We start from the raw sequence: 20,476 nt of genomic DNA, 5'->3' as shown, positions 1-20,476 counted from the left end.
ACCCTCAACCTCAAGCTTTCACGAGGAAGGTGGTCCTCCTTCCTGAGGGCCAGGAAGACACAGAAGGTCCTTCCTGAGACCACGCCAGGGAACGATTCCCCTACACGCTCATACTATTCATACTCCTGGGTTCGCCAATATTCCACGTGGAATTAAGTGTCCTCATCTGACTGATGTGCTTTTTAATCTGTTCTTGAAACATTGTTTTAGCACGGGGAGAAAAAGATTCATTCAGTCAGTCATTCCTTTTTACAAATATGAGTTTTCTTGCTCTTTCTATGAATTTAGAAAATTTTTCCAAAATTAACATCATTAGATAAATTCAGACTCTCTTTATAAGAGTGTAAATTATGGACAATCAGAAGATCACATCTATTCCTTTCCCTTGATATACGGAGAGCATTAACACAGGAAATTCAATTTTAATATAGGCCTAAAGAGAGGACAATTTAGTCATTAGCAATAATGACACCATTCTTACACACTAGTGTTCGGGATAAATGTATTTTCACAAGTTCTAATGAGATTGTCTATTGTACACCTACACAAAAGCCTCTGCACCAGCAATTCAAATCTGGAAACTTAAATTTTCTATTACGAGCCAAAGAAAGAAGTGTACATTTTCACTCATGTCACTTGAGAGCTAAAAATTGAGAAAGAGAAAACTTTTCAGAAAAGTTAAATGTGTCTTTTCTACTAAATAGATAAATATGAGGTTATTTTAATATTCTCTTCTTCTAACTAGAGTTTATCTTAGATATAAGGTCATGGGGGAATATGAAAGAAGTTGGTCGAAACACTTGGTGGGCAAGTTAATATCTGTATCCACACACTGGGAAAGGATGTTCCTACTGGTCAACTCCATAACTTTGCTTCTGCTTCCTTCTTTGTAAGGCTATAAAAAGTCTGTTTTAATTGAATTTTCTTCTTCTCATTAGATGGTAAACTTTAAGCATTTTTGAGTCATGAAGCCACGTGAGAACAGCTCTCTGGTTCACTGGCAACAGATTCTGAGCACCTGACACTTCAACCAAACAATTCTGTTGAAATTATATTTGGTACCACTGTAGAGTCAAGCCGCATAGAAATGGTCAGTGGAAGGTGCTTCAAATAGATAAGAGTGCAGTGGCTCAGAACCAGGTTTCTGTAGCCAGTCTCTAGGTTTGAATATGGTCTCTGCCGTTTACTAGTTGCCTGACTGTAATGAACTAGTTGCAAGCCAATCTCTTTTCCTCAGCTTCCCCATGTGTAAGTAGGGATAATAGTATCCCTTTCTTCATAAAATTTTCAAGAAATAAATGAGTTAATATATGTAAAACAACACCTGCATCTAGAAAGTACTATCTGAGAAGTCATCATATCAAAGAAAATAATTTTTATCAAATAAAATACCACATCATTTTAATTGTTGTCTAGGCACCCGGAAAACAAATTCAGCCAACTTTGTGGAGTTGTATTTGTGAACTAGAAGGAAGAATCTTAAGTATGAGGTCTGATAGAAAGCAAACTCCGGAATCCAGGATAAAGACGTCACTGACTTGAGGAAACACATTTAAAAATCCCACAGAGGAGGGGAAGCCACAAGGAAAATTCCCCAGAGGAAGCAGACTCAGGCTTTAGTTACATGGGGTTCCTTCTAGCAGATGTTCTGTGTAGGGATTCAAGAACTGAGGAAATTCAGCTGACAGTGTCTTCATGGTAGGGCCGGCTAGTGCCCCTTAGGGCACAAAACTCCACACCTGTTGCTTTTTGTGCCACAGGTAGGACTCAGCCTCTGAAACTGGTCATCCATGGTATCTCTTTCTGCCCCACTCAGGGAGACTGGGAGCAATATGTTGGCTCCCATCCACTGGAAAGGCCTCAGGTCTTGAGAATGGAGCTTCTAGAGTCAAAGACACATTGAGCGTAGGGGCCCATTCCACTTATTTTCCCTCAGTAATTCTGTGTCCCAGTGATAAGTGTGGCATAGAGCCATAGATAGGATCACATCATATTTTTTATTTGAAGATATTTTAAAAATGATCTAGTTCAGTGGTTTTCAAACTTGGGCATGCACTCCAACAACACAAGGTGGGGGTCATCTACGAAAATATAGATTGTTTGGCCCCAGCCTCAGAATTTCTGAGTCAGTAGGTTGAAGATGGGGCTCCAGATCTGCATTTCAAACAAGTTCTCAGGGAACACTGATATTCCTAGTCTGGGATCACACTACAGGAACCACTGATCTAGGTCAAGTCTGTCATTTCAGAGATGAGAAGCCTGCATCATAGTCACGGAAAGTTATTTAACTCAGCCCAAAGAGCTAATTAGTGCAAGAATCATCATTGCTAGAGCTGAAAGCAGCGGAGAAGGGTCTCAGAAGATTGCCAGATGAAGAGCTTCAGAGAACACCTTTGGAATGGTGTCCTCAATTTCATCATCAAGGTCGTTATTTCATTTCACATCGGGTTTGTTTCCTGAGGTTTACACACTTGAGAGCTTGAACAAAAGCAAACACATATGTTGAGCTGCCACAGTTTGGTATCTTTTTCAAGAAGTTATGAAATTTCTCTAAAGCTCACTACTTTGTCCTTTCTCTCAAACATCTTGCAATTTAAACTCTTCTGTTTTCAAGTGGCAGAAAACCTCACACACACAGGCTTAAATAATGAAAGGGGTTGGCCCCTGTGATGGAATAATCCAGGGAAAAAGTTGATTTTCGGCAGAATCACATTCATGGGATCAAATGGTATCACCAGAATCGCGTCTACCTCCTTCCCTCAGATCTGCTCTGCTTTTTTCCATGTTGGCTACCTTTTCAGACCTTTTGAGGGGCAATACGACTGGTGGCAGATTCAACTGAATCCCAGGTTAAAATCCAGGGCATGACATATGCCTCTGTTGGCTATACTGCGTCTCATTGACTCTGACTGGAACATCTGTAATCCCTGAAAACAATTACTGTGGCCAGGGGCTTATGATGTTCTTAGCATGTGAGGGTCCAAGGTGCCCAGAGGGAAACTGGAGCACTGTAAACAAAAGGGGATGGAAAGGGTGATGGCATATTGGATGCAAAAATAACACAAGGCCATTGTTACAGCACTGCTAATTTCGTAGAATGTGCCCAGAGGCAATGTAAATGGTGAGAGGGATCTGGAAAGAAAAGAAAAGAAAAGAAAAGAAAAAGAAAGAAAGAAAAAGAGGGAGAGAGAGAGGGAGGGAGGGAGGGAGGAGAGAGCAAGTGAGAGGAGAGAGAGAAAATCAACTACGAGTCCTCTATCCATCACCACCCATCCATTCATTCTGTCCTTGCCAAGGAATTATACTCCAGTAGATAAGCATGATACATACATATGAAACATTTAAGTAAAAATGGAAGATGGTGTAAGTTCCAAGATGATCAAAGTGTAAAGAGGAGTGCTGTCAAAAAATGTGCGCTAGACACCCTCACATTTCTATTTTCCTTTAGCTCAGTTAATTCATAACCATGAATATCATAGTGGCTGTTTGCTCACTGCCGTCACAACGCATACTTCGTTAAGTTTGTAGAGAACCTTTAGACTCTGGTTGATCTATATCTCTCTGTAGAGATACAGTAAGAATCTTCTTGAAGTTCTGAAGGAAAAGAGATTGGAAATATGGTCTTTAAGTACCTAAGATATATAAAGAAGTTGTCTCACTTTTGTAAAAATATTTATGCAGGATGAGGGGAAGATGGCAGAAGAGTAAGAAGCAGAGATCACCTTCCTCCCCACAGATACACCAGAAATACATCTACACGTGGAACAACTCCTACAGGACACCTACTGAACGCTGGCAGAAGACCTCAGACCTCCCAAAAGGCAAGAAACTCCCCACGTACCTGGGTAGGGAAAAAGAAGAAAGAATAAAGAGACAAAAGGATAGGGACGGTACCTGCACCAGTGGGAGGGAGCTGTGAAGAAGGAAAGGTTTCCACACACTAGGAAGCCCCTTCGCGGGTGGAGACTGTGGGCAGTGGAGGGGGGAAGCTTCAGATTGCCGCAGGCCCGCCCCGCACTCCATGCCCCTCCCTCCCCCCTCCCCCCAGCCTGAGTGAGCCAGATCCCCAGAAGCAGCTGCTCCTTTAACCCCGTCCTGTCTGAGCAAAGAACAGACGCCCTCCAGCAACCTATTAGTTTTGGAAGTTTTAGCCACAGCAATCAGAGAAGAAAAGGAAATAAAAGGAATCCAAATCGGAAAAGAAGAAGTAAAGCTGTCACTGTTTGCAGATGACATGGTACTATACATAGAGAATCCTAAAGATGCTACCAGAAAACTACTAGAGCTAATCAATGAATTTGGTAAAGTAGTAGGATACAAAATTAATGCACAGAAATCTCTGGCATTCCTATGCACTAATGATGAAAAATCTGAAAGTGAAATCAAGAAAACACTCCCATTTACCACTGCAACAAAAAGAATAAAATATCTAGGAGAGAACCTACCTAAGGATACAAAGGACCTGTATGCAGAAAGTTATAAGACACTGATGAAAGAAATTAAAGATGATACAAATAGATGGAGAGATATACCATGTTCTTGGATTGGAAGAATCAACATTGTGAAAATGACTCTACTACCCTAAGCAATCTACAGATTCAATGCAATCCCTATCAAACTACTACTGGCATTTTTTACAGAACTACAACAAAAAATTTCACAATTTGTATGGAAACACAAAAGACGCCCAATAGCCAAAGCAATCTTCACAACGAAAAACGGAGCTGGAGGAATCAGGCTCTCTGACTTCAGACTATACTACAAAGCTACAGTAATCAAGACAGTATGGTACTGGCTCAAAAACAGAAAGATAGATCAATGGAACAGGATAGAAAGCCCAGAGATAAACCTATGCACATATGGTCACCTTATTTTTGATAAAGGAGGCAGGAATGTACAGTGGAGAAAGGATAGCCTCTTCAGTAAGTGGTGCTGGGAAAACTTGACAGTTTATACACAACCAAAAGTAAAATAGATAGCTAGTGGGAAGCAGCCGCATAGCACAGGGAGATCAGCTAGGTGTTTTGTGACCACCTAGAGTGGTGGGATAGGGAGGTTGGGAGGGAGGGAGGGAGACGCAAGAGGGAAGAGACATGGGAACACATGTATATGCGTAACTGATTCACTTTGTTATAAAGCAGAAACTAACACACCATTGTAAAGCAATTATACTTCAGTAAAGATGTAAAAAAAAAATTATGCAGACAGGTAAATGCTCATAGAATTTTATGCAAGACAGGCATAGAGTCCATCTATGATAACAAAGGAAAAAGAAAAGAGTAAGAGATTTTTTTTTTTTAAAAAAGCAAAACTTTCTTCAGGGCACTATAAGAATTCAAATAAAACTTCAAGTTGCTTTCAAACTGCAGTCAGTCAGACAGACATGATTTTTTTTAACCTTAAAGTTATAGATAAACCTTTATTCCAAGATAAAAATAAAAAACAGAAAGGGGAATTGTACTTATTCTTTTTAAAAATATGATTTTTCAGTATCAATGGAACTTAAAGGGATATTTCCCATCCCTCTTCCCTGGTAAAGTAGAAGTGTGATTTTTTTTTTTTTTTCGTCTCTCTCTTGCGCCAGGATGCTCCAAAGATGGCACTTAATTGTATGTGTGGGTCTGTGTGTTTCTATACAAACCACAGGAGAGTATGCAAATGTGGGAGGCTGGCAGCCCTTTGCTAGAGGCTTGTTGAGTCCACAGCAAGCACACTTCAAAGTTCCCTTGTCTTCCTCCTGGCTCAGAAGTTAGTTTCTTTCTACAATGTTTTTATAAGCAGGACGTTCATTGCCAAGATGGTGAATATGGAAAGTGAGGAAAATTCCACAAGTTGTAAAATAGAAATGTTTCTTTCTCTTTGGCTTATATAATTTTACAAACACACACGGAGACACAGAGCAGGGTAAGTAAACTATCAGTTCTAAGAAGGTAAAGGTAAGGTTTTTCACAAAGGGATGAGAGCTTGTTTAAGACAGTTATAAATAGGGGCCGCTATACATTTGGTTTTATTCTTCTACTTGGGAGAAAGCACAGTTTCAACTAAATGGCCCTGGTATGTGTTTCCAAAAGCACACTATTTCTTTTACTAAGAATTTAGAGACTTTTTATTCATTGAATTTGCCTCTCTCATCACTTTGAATGGGTTGATTTTTCCAGGGGAAAAAGAGCACATTTGGAAGACACACACAGAAGTAGAACATTCTGTACAGCTGTTCTAAAGGTTCATATGAACTGGTTGTAATATAAATCGTGTAGCTTTTAATATGCTGAAGGTAAAGACAAACCATGTGTTTATGCTGTAGAATGCTCTTGTAACGAATGCTATTCCCCACAATCCTACGTCTTCACTGTGGCTTTTACATCATAAAAGTGCAGCTAAACTCATCTTTCCTTCTGCCCTCTGTATAAGGTAAGATACCATCTTGGCCTTTTGTTTATTTCAATTTCTAACCTACAGCTTATTTTTTTTTAATTTAGAGCCCTTTGCATTCTTTCCATTTTTAAGTATCTCCTGGCCACTTGTACTTTGAAGTTTCAACTTACATCTTGCAAATAATTCAAAGTAGATTCAGAGCAGATGAGAAATGGAAAACGTGTGCTGATGGTATCTATGTTTGCACACTGCAAGCAAACTTTTACATTTTGGGGGATTATTAATTTCATTAAAAAAAAAAACAAAAAATAGCATCTTGACCTTGTACTGAACAGATTTGAAAAGGCATGGCAATATTTTATACTTCTCATTGCTACAGCTACAGGGAAAGTGTAAGATAAAATGAAGCTTGAATTTGCAACTCTTGTTTGCTTATTTATTTTTTGGCCTACCCCTGACTTTTGAGCTTCTAATTGCTCCTAATTCTCTTGGGCATCCTGTCATAAAAATGACATCATTTTCCCTATGGCTGGTCCATAGCGCTACCTACCGTGCACTCCCCTGAGGTCTCAGGGTTTTCAGGTGAGATGAGAAAAAAGGAAAGAAAATTCAGTTCTTTTCTTTAGAAAGTGAAAGAGAAAAATAAGTTCACTGTGCAAGTCATACCACAAGTCTGAGACTCAGTTCCTAATCAATTGAAGGACTATAGTCAATGATTTATTTTTCCTTTCTTTTCTTTTGTTTAAAGGCAAAGCTATTGTAACATTTAACCTAAGAGATTTGATAGCACTGTCCCACCCCTCCTAAGAGTGTAGGCTGCTCCCAGGGCAGTCATCATTCTGCTTCCTTTAAAGCATTTCTTTTCCTTCTGTTGCATAGTTGGTACTCTCCTGACCTACCTACTCTTAACTGACTTGCTGGATTAATAAAAAAATTTCCATTTACTCTGTAACATACCAGGAAGGATAGTCAACTGTTTTAGTCCAAAGGCTAAGTTTTGCGGTCACCAGTAGACTTAGTTGTATTTTCCCCAAATGACAACTACCTACAATCACGAGAAATAATAGAGTGGCTGTATTAAATTGCTAAGTTTCTGAGATGGTTTGAGTACACAGTAATACATAACTGAAAGAGAATTCCAGTCTTTTAAAATCTAAAAGAAAATTAATCCAGCAGTTTGATCTCTGAAAAATCAGTGGGTGGCATTATTCTTTTAGCAATATTATTGGGCAAAAAATACATGTTACATTTTAAAAAGCAAATATTTCACTTAGTTGTTCAAAAGTGCATTTACTGAACAATTACTATGCTTTCCTATTTGGTGAAAAATGAAATAAACTTTTTTTTTTCATTTTTGAAAATGAAATAAATTCCAAGATTTAACTTTTTAAAAAAGATGTATGTGAGGAAAATTTGGAAAAGGTGAAAAAACATTACCAAAAAAATTATTCTCTCTTGGCTTAGCATTAACAAAGTTATAAAAGCATTTATTTATGGATAAAAATATACATATAATGGAAATGAAAAAATTATCCAAAAAATTGTATTTAATAAGTGGCTCAGTATGAATACAGAAAAGAAATCTATCAAGAAAAAATGTGCTGCTTTTCTGCCCGTTGAAATACCAAGGTAAGCAATGAGAGTTTGATGTAAAAATCACTTGAAAATTATGATCCGGAGGTCATAGAGGTAGATATTTAAGCTATTTCAAACGGAAAATCACTTCTCATCCTCCTTGCTTCATCATCCAATACACATCACAACCACCCCTGAGCAGGGCTATTGGGCTGGCCATATTTATGTCACCTATGTCACTCTGAGGGCTTAAAGTAGGAAGGGATAGAGATGTATCCAGACAAAATTATCCTGGTCTCCCCAGCATGTGTCAAGAACTGTGATTTTCACTTGCCCTCTCTCCAGGGCGTTTTCCAGCCTTTGGAGGTAAAAGGGTTCTGCACACTCAATCCCAAAGTGTTTGGAGGGGGGTGTGGTTTCCCCCATGTCACTAAGCCAAGCTCTGGACACTAGCTGAGTGTCCTACAATTCAGCTCAATTCTGACACTATCAACCGCAAGATAGCATCAGATTCCACAGGGAAAGGGCTCAGTCCCGCAAGAGTGCTCGTTTCCAGTCCCCCTGCCTGTCACCTCTAATGCCATTCACAGCCTGGACTGTTACCTGTGCTTCTGACCAAATGGAAGGTTCCAATGATCCCGCTCCAACTCAGGATGGCAAGTCAAGGTTGTTACCTATACTTCGGCTATAAATCAGGTCCCCACAATCCCCTTTTTGGGTTCTGTTAATTTGCTAGAGTGGCTCACAGAACTCTGATTTATTACAAAGGATACAACTCAGGAAGGGCCGGACGGAAGAGATACCAGGGCAAAGAATGTGGGGAACAGCGCGGAGCTTCCATGCCCTTCTGAACTCCCCACTCTCCCCAATATCCACGTATTCACCAATCTGGAAGCTCTCGGAACCCCATCCTTTTGGGTTTTTATGGAGGCTTCATTACAGCGGCGTGATTGATTAACTCATTGGCCATTTGGGACTGAACTCAATCTCAAATCCCTCTCCCCTCCCAAGAGGTCAGGAGTGGGTGGGATTGAAAGTTCCAATCTTCTAACCACGTGGTCGGCTCCTCTGGCAACAGGCCTCTGTCCTTGGGCGTTTTCCAGAACGCATCTCATCAGCATAACAAAAGAGACTTTTATGGCTCTCTGTGCTTAGGAAATTCCAAGGGATTTAGGAGCTCTGTGCCAGAAACAGGTACCAAGCCCACTTATATATTTCTTACTTTAGATCACAGTATTGCAAGAGGCCAGAAAAGAGTCTTAGTAGGAACAAAGAAAAGAGCAAGCACCAAATATTAATCAAGACAGGACTGTGCTGAGCGTGCTACGTAAACTGTTGTTTAATCCTCTATCAGGTGGTAATTATCATCACGCCTGTTTAACAGAGGAACAAAATGAAGCTCAGAGGTCTGTGGATTTGCTTGTAGTCCCTCAGCCAGTGAGTGAAAGAAGGGGAATCAAATCTAAGTTTGTAGGATTCCAGAGTCTGTGCTTTTACAATGTGTCTAAGTGTTAATTCCAAATGGATTTCACTCCTTTTCTTTCATGGATGTTTTAGGTTGGAGGGGAGGTCAAGACAAGGAGAGAGAAATTAAATAAACTCTAAGAAACCACTCACAACCATTTTGCTTCTTTTAGTGTTTGCTTTTCTAATATCACATCGTTGGAAAAGGAATACATTCCTCAAGCCTAGTGTTTTTATGTAGTTTGTAGATTATAATAATCCTTGCCAATTTTAAGGTGTAAATGACAAATTGTTTACTGTCATAGAAAACTGGATTAAGTTCCGAGTTCCTTTCACTGTTACAGTAAAGCAGTTCAGCAAAAGATAAATAGAAGAAAAATATTTCTTTTGGAAAAATATAAAACTTTCATAAAAAATCTGTTTCTAGCTCGTCAGTATGGAATTTGTCACTAATCATTTTAAACTATGCCCTTTTATGCTTCTTCTGTCTCTTTTAGCTTTCTGAGTAGTTCTTTGATGTAACAAAGACAGTTTCAGACAAGATTTCAGTTCATCTGGAAAAAAAGGATTAAGTCTGGAGGCAAAATGCAGTGTATTTAAAATTTATATACTCTACAATGCCTTTGTTCTGAACTTGAAGATCCTGCAAAACTTCTAAGCTTCTTTGGCTTCTTCCTCTAAGCTCATTTGTTCTTCCTTGGCTTATTATCATGCAACTGTGACTTTAACTAGTGGTTCCATCGTTTAACTACATGCAGAGTCATGGCTGACCCTTTCTGATCAATTGCCAATCCATACAGGTTTGACTTATAAAAGAGCCAATTAGATTTAAGCAAATTAAGGGACATCACCAATGTCAACCACTTATTAAACTGAATGCTGAATTCCATGCATACAAAACACTAATGCACTGAGCCCCATTAAGAGTTGAAATCCTAACCCCATTAGTAACTCCAGACCTTGAAGGGGTAAAGGTCATAAGAAAGTTTCATATTTATGGATTAACATTTGGAGTCTGTTTTATTTTTTTAATTCTTTTCCTGGAACTTTTGAACTTGCAATATAATGCTATTCAAGAGCTTGGATTAAATATATTCTTCATTTCTAAGAGTATCTTAGTGGTAAATAGCATTATGCTATCACAAACAACCTAAAAATATAGTAATTGTAGAAATACAAAAGCCTGAGTACACACAAGTGGGTAAGGATACGCTACATAATTGAAGAAGAAAACAAAACAAAAGACCAAACTCCTCCAGTGGACCAAAAAATATTTCAAGTGAATTTTTAAAATAAAAAATGTGACCTATAGGGATTTGCCTCTGTCCTTCTATGTGCTGAGCTATCGGTCTCATGATCTCACTTGTCTTAATTTCCATCTTCAGAATAACTTGTGTTTATCATATTGTTTAATCATATTTTCCTTTTCTTTGGTCAAAGTTAAGACTTTTATTTTTTAATACGATTAATTTGATTAACCAGCATTAACGAAACAAGGAAGACCTGATAGAACTAACGAGGGTTTCAAATTAGGTATTGTTGGACTTCTTTTCTGCAGCCTTCTTGAGATATAATTGGCAGACACAAAACTACACGTTAATCATCATTTTTCTCATCAGGAGAAAACAGAGAGAGCTAGTATCAAATAAGATGTTTCATAACCATTAACTAAGAGATGATGTACCAGGGTAAAATTCTTTGTGCTATGTCCCCTTACCTCTCCCAAATTCCAGTGTTAACCAACGTCTGTTATCCTACGTTTACCTAATTAAAGTAACTACAATAGGAAAGGAACCAGAGTGATGAGTTAGTACAATTTGAGAATATTTTTTACTTCTAATACTCCTGCCCTTCTTATAGCCTGGGCTAACAATTACATCTGCATGGCCACAACATTTCTGCACTGGACAATTTTATACAGAGGAGGTCACCTTTTCCACAGCTGGCTATAAGGTTGCTCAGGTAGAAGATGAGGTCTGAGCAGGCCTGAACAATGATAAGCTTACAACTTAAAACTGGTAATTAAGCTATCTTGACTGATTTATTTATTTACTCATTCACCCACTAATTGTTCATTATGCACCTACCATGTGTCAGGTTTGGTCTAGGCATTGAAGGTAAAAATGTGAATAAGAAATAGTCCCTGCTGTGTAGGTTCTTGTAACCAGTGACTGTGACAGTCAGATGAGACAGGCAATTTCAATATAATGTGATTGAACCTGGGGATACAGAAGGGCCCTGTCTCAGCCTCGGCTGGTAAAAGATGACTTCCCGATGGATTGACTTCCAAGTTGAAACCTAAAACATGAGTAGGACTTGGCCAGATGAAGGGGACAAAAGAAGTTTTTCTGAGCCACGTGTGAGAGCAAACACTTGGTAAAGAAAAACAATTAGCATTTCTGCCTTGCCCAGACTTTCTATTCTTATGTTTTTAAACTACACTAGAAAGAAAACATAGCTAAGGGTGTTCTTACAGACCTTGCATAATTCAGCATTGAAAGATAGTAGGAATTCAACATCACCATAAAAAAGATCTAATACTGAAATCAAGGAAATGGCAATAATGATAACAATCCAAATATAATGGAAAAGTAAATAGCATATAGAACTTTCTCTGCCCATAAGTCGGTTCGCTTCTGTGCATCGGTTATTATTCATTTCAGTATGAAACACAGTCCACTGGATAACGGCATGGAAGATTTCTTTAATAAGTCTCAGTACTAATTTAATTCTACTTAAACACACATATTCTAGTGAATGGCACACGCTTTTCAGCATGATTTTATGTGTAAATCAGGATAATATGTTTTCAGATCATTAAGTAAAAGGAAGCATGAACCAAAACCTATTTAATCAATGAGGTATCACCTTTAAACTGCCACAAGGTCATAAAAAAGATAATTTCAAAGCTATAAGTTTCCTAATTGTAATCAACAACAATCTAATGATGAAAAGAAGTATGTCCTAATGGCTGTAATAAACTTGAGGAAATCACTGTCTGTCTCTGAAGACATTCTGCTTCCTCTTTTGGTGAAAGGCCATCTCCCAAATTCTGGATTTCTGAGTACATGAAGTGCACGATCGCACGATGCCCAGAGAGCGCTGGCTTCCGGAGCATTACGATAATGACATGGATAAGCAACCACAGAGTAGAGATGAAGATAAGACTCAGCAGCTGACTTCAGTCCAACTGTACCACCGTAAAACAATATTCAGTTTCCTCCTGTTTGCATAATATTAACCCTTCTACTAACCCACTGACAGATATATTCGCACAGTGTATACTGAGTTAATAATGGCAGCTTGCTGTGTTTAACTGAATCGTAGATACACACACCCATATATTATAAATTATTAGGCCATACATTCCTAAACATACAATGGATTAAATTCACCCCTTTTATGAATGTAATGTAAATTGCTGTAAATTACAAACTATCTAAATCAGTGTTTAGCCAGAAAATGAGTATGTAGCTCAGATATGCCACGTATTCTGTTAAGATGTCACTACGCCACGGAAAAATCTCCATTAAAGCACTAATCACTCTTTAATACCTAAATATAAACAAGGGGTATTATATATTAAGGTATAGAGTCATCCCAATTTTTTATCCCTTCAAGCATATTGGGTTACAGTGAAAAATGAAGATAGGAATACCCAAAGTTTCTTTTGTTTTGTTTTGATTTTTTGGTCTCAGTTCTTAAACAGGCACCCACCTAAATTCAATTCCCTTCTTTATTATTCGTTCATACAATATGCAACTGAGTAGATCTGCCCCAAAAGTCACTCTCAAAGCGTTCTTTTCTTAAACAATGTGGCTTCAGCCATTCAGAGTTTCAACTGTTTGGTAAATATCCATTCATTAATTCTTATAATGTCATAAAAGGTAGATAATAGTGAGTGGTTTTTATGACACAGCAGGTAATGAATTCTTCCTTGGAAGAGGGGTTCCATACGAATTGTAGATTAACCCTTATTTTCCTCTGGTGATGAGACCTTTGTTGCTCTTATGCTCTTTACGACCGGAGAGGGATTTTTATCCAGCCCTGCAGAATGCTCTTAACGCGGTAAGGACATTATCCTTTAGTACAGAACGCACTGGCTCCTGAAGCTGGGCTACAAGCCAACGCTGGGTTTCCTAGGGTCCTTTTCCTTTGGTATTTTCAAAAAACATACAGTTCTAAACACCAAATCGAGAATCACGTTCTTATTAGTTTGAGGCATGCTTTCTGTTCAAGGGCCGTACATATCAATCTAAGGGAGATTTTTCTTCTTAATAATTAGTTCCCATAAATAGAACAAGGGTGGAGTTGACTGCAGATCACAATAATTCTGAATAAGTCAATCTTTTCTCATAGAAATAGTTCAAAATAGCCAGATTGTGTCGCATTTCACATGTGAAAATGACACTATTGAACTCTAACCATTAGGACCTGGAATTTAAAGATGTTTTTCCAGTGGGGTGAATAGAGTTTTCCTATTCTATTACCCTCACTCTGCCTTTTTTTTTTTTCTGTCAAATGAGAGGTTTAGATATACTTCTAAACTAGTTCTACAAAAAACCAGGAATAAGAACCACCTGTATGAGAAAATTAAACCACAAATGGAAAACATAAATTTTGAATCTAAATGAAGTCTCAGACAAAAAAGCATTTCCCAGTCTTCTTAACATGCATAAAGCAAGAGATACATGTGTGTGTACATACACATACATGTAGACTCAGTGCGAGATGAAAGTGGTCTCAGTGAAACAATATCAATAAAAGGGTCTCATTAGAACAAACAAGAACAAATACAACCAGAAATACAACTGAGACTCTAAGTTCTAAAAGAAGTTAACAAGGTGTTCAGTGGAGACTTAGTTCTAGGGCATTTATATACATTTAGATACCAGCGTTGTTCATAGACTTACCTCCTGGCGGCATTGAAATCATTACGGGATCACTTATCAAGCTGCCTTGGCTATTTGAAACATTCACTTGTACTGTATAGTTAGTAAAAGGAACCAACCCATCGATGAGCACCGAAAGGCTGGTCTCTTCACCACTGTACATGACTTGTGTGCCATTCAGAAGAGTGTAGTTGTCATCTGCTGATTAAAAAAAGAAAAATATTTAAATTGGTGCATACTTAAGGATTCTTTCCTGCTATTATTTGAATATTTTCTTGGGTTTCTAAATATACAGTACTAAACAGAACTATATATCAATGCCCCGAGAGACATTACATGTGCTATTATCAACATGCATACTTTTATTATTTTGTGAACGAAGTGTTACCTCAGTTAATATTATGTTTTCTAATCTATTTAGCACAGGGATGGAAATAACTGGACTGATTGATAGTCTAAGACAGTATGAAACCTAACCACAAGTATCATGTCTATAAGTAAAACTACGGGCAGATATATAAATTGATCACTTAATGGATTATTTACAATTGTTTGAGATTTTTTTTTAAATCCTTGAATTTTCTTTGATGTGCGGACTGGAAAGAAGTCATACTCTTTTCCCCCAAATGGAATGGTTCTGGATACAAACAGTACACGCAAATGCATGTGTCATATGTTTCATTTATTATCAATTGGTGTATTTTCTGCTCATTTCGCTTGAAAGGTGAGCTGACTGCTTTCTATCTAATGCCTCTTTAAATCAGATTTGGTCAAAATATCCTGAAAAGCCACTAGGGGTGGGAAGTAATATGTGTCCACTTTGATTAGAAGATCTATTTTTTTAGCTCTATGGGTAATTGCAGAGGTTGCCTACTTGTATATAAGAATCACCATAAATGAGGCATCACCACGTCCTACCACTACCATGCTTCCAAAACTTCAGCAAACCCATTCTCAAATCTTAGAATGTCTAGGATATAGGAAAATACTGCTGTCTGACAACAATATTTTATCTCCCTCTTCTAGGCAACTGGGTTACATCCAAGGTTAAGGAGAGTTAGAAATTAGGCTTAAAAATAGGGCTACAACCGAAAACTGTATTGTAACATCTATCTCACTTTCTATGATAGATGCTTTCCTGAAAAGTTTCCATGAGGCAAATTTTTCAAAATATTGCTTAATTTGGTAAAATTTAGTTATACTTACTCTTAAAACACAGAAAAAATAATTAAGAATAGCAATATTTACTTCAAGTAGTGTTCTTCCTTTGCCAAAACACTTTTTACTATGTACCTTTAATTTTTCCCACATAAATTCTACAAAATATAAGCAAACCAAAAACACACATGACGCTGGACTTCAAGGGGAAAGCATATTTTCAAGATCCCTGGATACTGATATAATCTTTATTGTTTAAATGTTTTAAAAGGTAAAATATGGTCACATATGAAAAGTGATCTTGCATCGTACAGCAGACAAAATTTAATAGTTACAGTATTTACAAAAATAGTATATTTTTACATAGTTTAGTAGAGTATGGCGTAAAGGAAAGTACATAAATTTGGTGATCAAAGAGTTTCTGCATTTGAGCCTGTCCTTATTCTTCAGTAGCGTGCTCTTTGTAAGTTACTTCATATTTCTGAACCTCAGGTTTTTCTTCTGTGAACTAGGAATGAGAGTACTCCTTCAACTGCCATGTTATTACCAAGGTTAAGTGGGATTTCTTTACAGCAGACGTTTATCAACAGCAGCTAAGAATATTACTGTTTCTTGTAATCCATACAGCAGATACATTCCAGACAAATATTTAGAACTAGCAAGTGATTAAGAATTATTCACTCTGTATTTTACTTTCTCAACTACCTACCTACTATATTCCCCCCCCACATCCATCCAACAATATATTATTAATCAAAATTCTAAGGTTCTTCAATTAATAAAACAACACTAATCTCATTCACTACCACTGGGCAATTGTTTCATCAGGTTGTATTTCAAACTTTAAAATTAATAAAGATCAAATGATAAAAGAGGAACTCATATCTAGTTATGAGCATGGGTAAGGGTAACTTTAAACATATATCAAATTTTTAAAAAGATACTTATAATAACTTTGGGCTGGAGAACTTAGCTGAGAATTTTATTGCTGCAAAATACACAGGTAGGTTAAGTGTTTTTCACGAACAGAAGAAACCCCTAGTTAGTGCAAGAATTTATTACTCTGAACTTGAAATTGGCAAAGGACTGGTTTGTTCCAAAGAAAATAAATGGTACTTATGGGCTAAAACATGGGACTAATAATTTCTATTCATGCTTGGTAAAACAAGATAAAGACATAGTCACAGCTTAAGAATGGTTTTACGTTCCCCAAATTTGAATGGACAACACAAATATATGTGTGAAGAAGTTATGAAACCTACAAAATAGCTGTTGCTAATTTCCCAATGTATTGAAAAGACATTTCCAAATTATGCTACGCTAGCTTTCATAGATTCTTTACAATTGATTATTGAGCTCCAGCTGCACGCAGGGAGTAGACTTTGCTAGGTGCTGATAACGGTATGCACCAAACAAGTAAGACATAGTTCTCACACTCAGGAAACTTGTTTAAGATTAATATGAATCCCTTCTAACCATGGTCCAAGACAAATTTCATTATCCACATCTGAAGATCTTCTCAAGTTCCCATAATGCCTAGCTCCTTAAAAACATTTTCACTTATAGCTGAAACAATTGCTGCCATTGTCACACGCCCAGCTGTAAAATTTCAAAAAGGTCAGTTTATCCCAGGAGACCCAGACAGATGCTCTATTGCTTCTAAAGTAGTATTAACTGTATACATCTTACAAAAGATGGTAAGCTGCAAAACAACAATGAAAATTATAAAAAAAATAAGCCAGGAGAATACTGTTTTACACATTTTAAGCCTGGTGCAATGGTAAGCTCAATGAGTTAACATCTATTATGATAACATTGGTGAGGTTTTTTTCCCTTGTATTTTGTTTGTCTTTGAAGCAAATTTCAGGCTGTAAAACAAACACTATTGCCAGCTTTGAAAATGGCATGGCAAGGGGAAATATATTAAGTACCACTTTATTCTAAGTTTCCCAGATAACATTAATACATGGTAATTATACAATTAGTTGTAACATTAAGTCCTAGTTATAGAACAATGATTACTCAGTAATTATAAGAAGTATATAATTACTCAATAATTATGAGAAGGATGCAATTACATAACCGTTCCGTTCAGCTGAAAAAAAGAACGTGTACATCGCCAGGAAGCATGCAGCTGAGTGAGTCAAATGTTCTCTCAGCCCCACTAACATACAACTCAATTCACAAACCTGGAGCAAATGACAGGATTTCAACCCTTGCTGAAGCTCAAAAATCTCCAGATTCAAAACCAAAACAGGATGCAGAGGTTTCAGCTCTTCTCCACTTCATTCTCCCTGCCTTCTCTTTCTTCCTTTGAACTTTCCCAATTTGGGCTCCTAAATATTGGGGGGAAAATCTTAAAAATGCAGGTCCTCTGATCCTCCCTTTTGAGAGGGTTAGGCTTTACCACTTTTCTCTGCATAAACTTTGTTTTCAGTGGGCTGGAAAAGGCAGCCCTGTTGGCTCAGCCTCAAGAATCAAGCTAGAAAATGCTCAAGCGATAAGCATGTCCAATCACAGGTGACCACTCCTGTCTGGTCGGCCTCAGCGTTGACCCTATTTGTGAGTATCAGTGGATGGTGCAGGCCCGGTTAAGATTCTGTGTTCTGGAACCAGAGCCCCCCCCATCTTCCCGCCTCCAGGCATTGTGAGTTTGGAGTCCCCCTCGTCCACCTTCTTTGGCTGTGGTCTGTGCCATCGGGCTTTAAGTGGGGATTGCACTAAACTCTTTACACAGTGGGACTGTCTGTACCTGTGTTCCAGGGCTCACCCACGTCAAAATCACCTGGGGGGTACTTCATAAACATTCACACACCTGAGTTCCGCTCCAGAACTACTGAAGTATAACATCAAAGGGTATCAGGAATCACACGGAGATTCTTCTGAAGTATGCAGAACTACTGATTTTAGGGTTATTTGATCCATGTTCAAGGTGGTCTTAAAGTAAAGATCAAAATTCATTTTCTTTGTTTGCAAAAATAATGAGGTTGCATTTGACATTCTCATTAATGATGCATTTAGATTCTAGCTTTGGGATGTAAAATGTTTACTCTATTAGTGAAACAATGCATCTTTAGAAAGTGTAAACCTGACTTTTAAACCAGACTGTCTTAACAGACTACAAAATCTAGTACAGTTGTTCTATAAGAAAACTTAAAACATGCATAAAAATAATTTTTAAAATGAATAAAAAAAGGAAAAGCTATATCATGGAAACAGCAACCCTAAGAGAATTGGCTATAGTAATATCAGATAAAATAGACTGTTAGACAAAAACCGTTATTAGGGATAAAGAGAGACATTTAAAAATGATAACAGGTTATTCCATCGGGAATATATAATAATTATGGACATATATGCACCTATATATTTCTGATTTTGATAATAATTTTTTTTGCTCATTCTAGACTTTATAATAAATGAAACCATGAAGTGTGTAAAAAATGAATAAACATTACTGCACACCTGAGAACAATAACTTAAGAATTTCTGAATTAAATGTCTCTCTCTCTTTCTCTCTCCACTGAGGATTCAGTGGAAAGGAAGGATTCTTTGTACACTGGCCAGTATCATGCAATCACAAGGAAGAAACATATTTCATATAGCTCACACAAAATTTTAAAATAAAATCCTCAATGCTACTTCAGAATATTCCACTTTCTAAAGGACTTCCAAAAGGTTAATTCTTTCAGTCCTACTTTTCTATTTTATTTTGAGGAAAAAAAGTGTTAAATGAAGAAACAATCAAAATAAATCTCACATGCCCAACAGATTTCACATGTAAGGAAGTTTTCCTTCAGTTTCAAATATAAAGACCTACTAAAATGTTAACAACATGAATGCCCATTTCTAAGGCTAAAATCTTACTTTTAATGTTCTTATTGTTGAATAGTAGGATATTTTCTATATAATTAGTTTTTAAGCCAAAACCAGTATAAACAGGTATTTTCAAATGTATGATTCACAGATGCGTAAGTGATGGCTATTCCGGGAAAATCATCCCGTGGGGTTCTCTAGATTGAAATAACATAAATGGGTATCCTTTCCGATTCTTGTTATAATCATTGTCACAAGGATCTTAATGCACCATATATTCCATCTTTTTTTTTTTTTCCTCTGTGCTGTACTGCTCTGACCTTTTCAATATTCTATAACTTAACTGGCTGGCCGTTTCAGTTCTCTCCTTTTTACAGCCTTATTAACTTGTGGGAAAGAGGTGAAATGAACAGCCAATCAGAATACATAATACTGCAAAGGTCAGCGTAGTCTTGTAACTATCATCACACACAGAAGACTGTATGCCAGGCATTAACATCCTGATATCTTATTCACGTGACAAAGATTGTAACAAGAACGGAAAATGGCACGACATGAGTCCATTCTCATGACAAAGATCATAATAAGGAATGACAGCGAACAAACCAAACTCATTCTTGTTATCGTGGGAGGTTTTGCATGTCAGACCTGGTCCTGTTTAAGTTAGCCTTTTTCTGAATCCAATTACACCTTATGGTAGAAAAGGTATTGACTAATTTTCCCACTTCTGGCCGGAAAAAGAAAATGCTATATTATTTCCTGTATTGGGGTCTCAATTTTAGTGTTGCTCAGCCTTACCTCATCATTACAGAATTCTGCCAATCCCCGAATCAAAAGACATTGAATGGCAGATCACAGATTAGGGCCATGTGGCCAAAATGCCCTTTAATGGGAGCTAAGAATTCTAGGTCATCTAGATAACACATATTACTATTTAAGTCACTTTTTTTCTTCTTTCTAAGGAGATTATTTCAAATTATTCTACCCATGATGCAAATGCATCCTCCAGACTTCATTATTCTAATAGAGCTTACTTTGGTAGAAATCTGAAAGTATTTGTTTAAGTTACTATATAGGTAAAAGGACCTATTCCTGCCTTTAAGTTTTTGCCAATGTAGAAAACCTTTATAGATCTCTACCTACATAGCTGCCTTCTCCACAGAACATTTTGAAAGAGAAAAAAAAAAAAAAAAAAA

At 37.3% G+C, this 20,476-nt stretch overlaps 1 protein-coding gene across 1 annotated transcript in view; it reads right to left on the bottom strand.

Annotated features, from left to right (window-relative positions):
• The window catches only part of USH2A (usherin), a gene marked incomplete at its 3' end in the record, with an annotated part of 720,880 nt that overhangs the window by 261,345 nt on the left and 439,059 nt on the right, over positions 1 to 20,476 (bottom strand). Inside the window, exon 37 of the mRNA XM_024739202.1 lies at positions 14,328 to 14,507. Coding sequence (XP_024594970.1) covers positions 14,328 to 14,507 — 180 coding nt within the window. The remainder of the gene's footprint in view (positions 1 to 14,327; positions 14,508 to 20,476) is intronic.

This window comes from Neophocaena asiaeorientalis, unplaced genomic scaffold, assembly GCF_003031525.2.
Source record: "Neophocaena asiaeorientalis asiaeorientalis breed wild unplaced genomic scaffold, Neophocaena_asiaeorientalis_V1.1 scaffold477, whole genome shotgun sequence".
Taxonomy (NCBI): Eukaryota; Metazoa; Chordata; class Mammalia; order Artiodactyla; family Phocoenidae; genus Neophocaena; species Neophocaena asiaeorientalis.
Note: the sequence above shows the minus strand (reverse complement) of the source record. Positions and strands in the feature narration are given on the sequence as shown.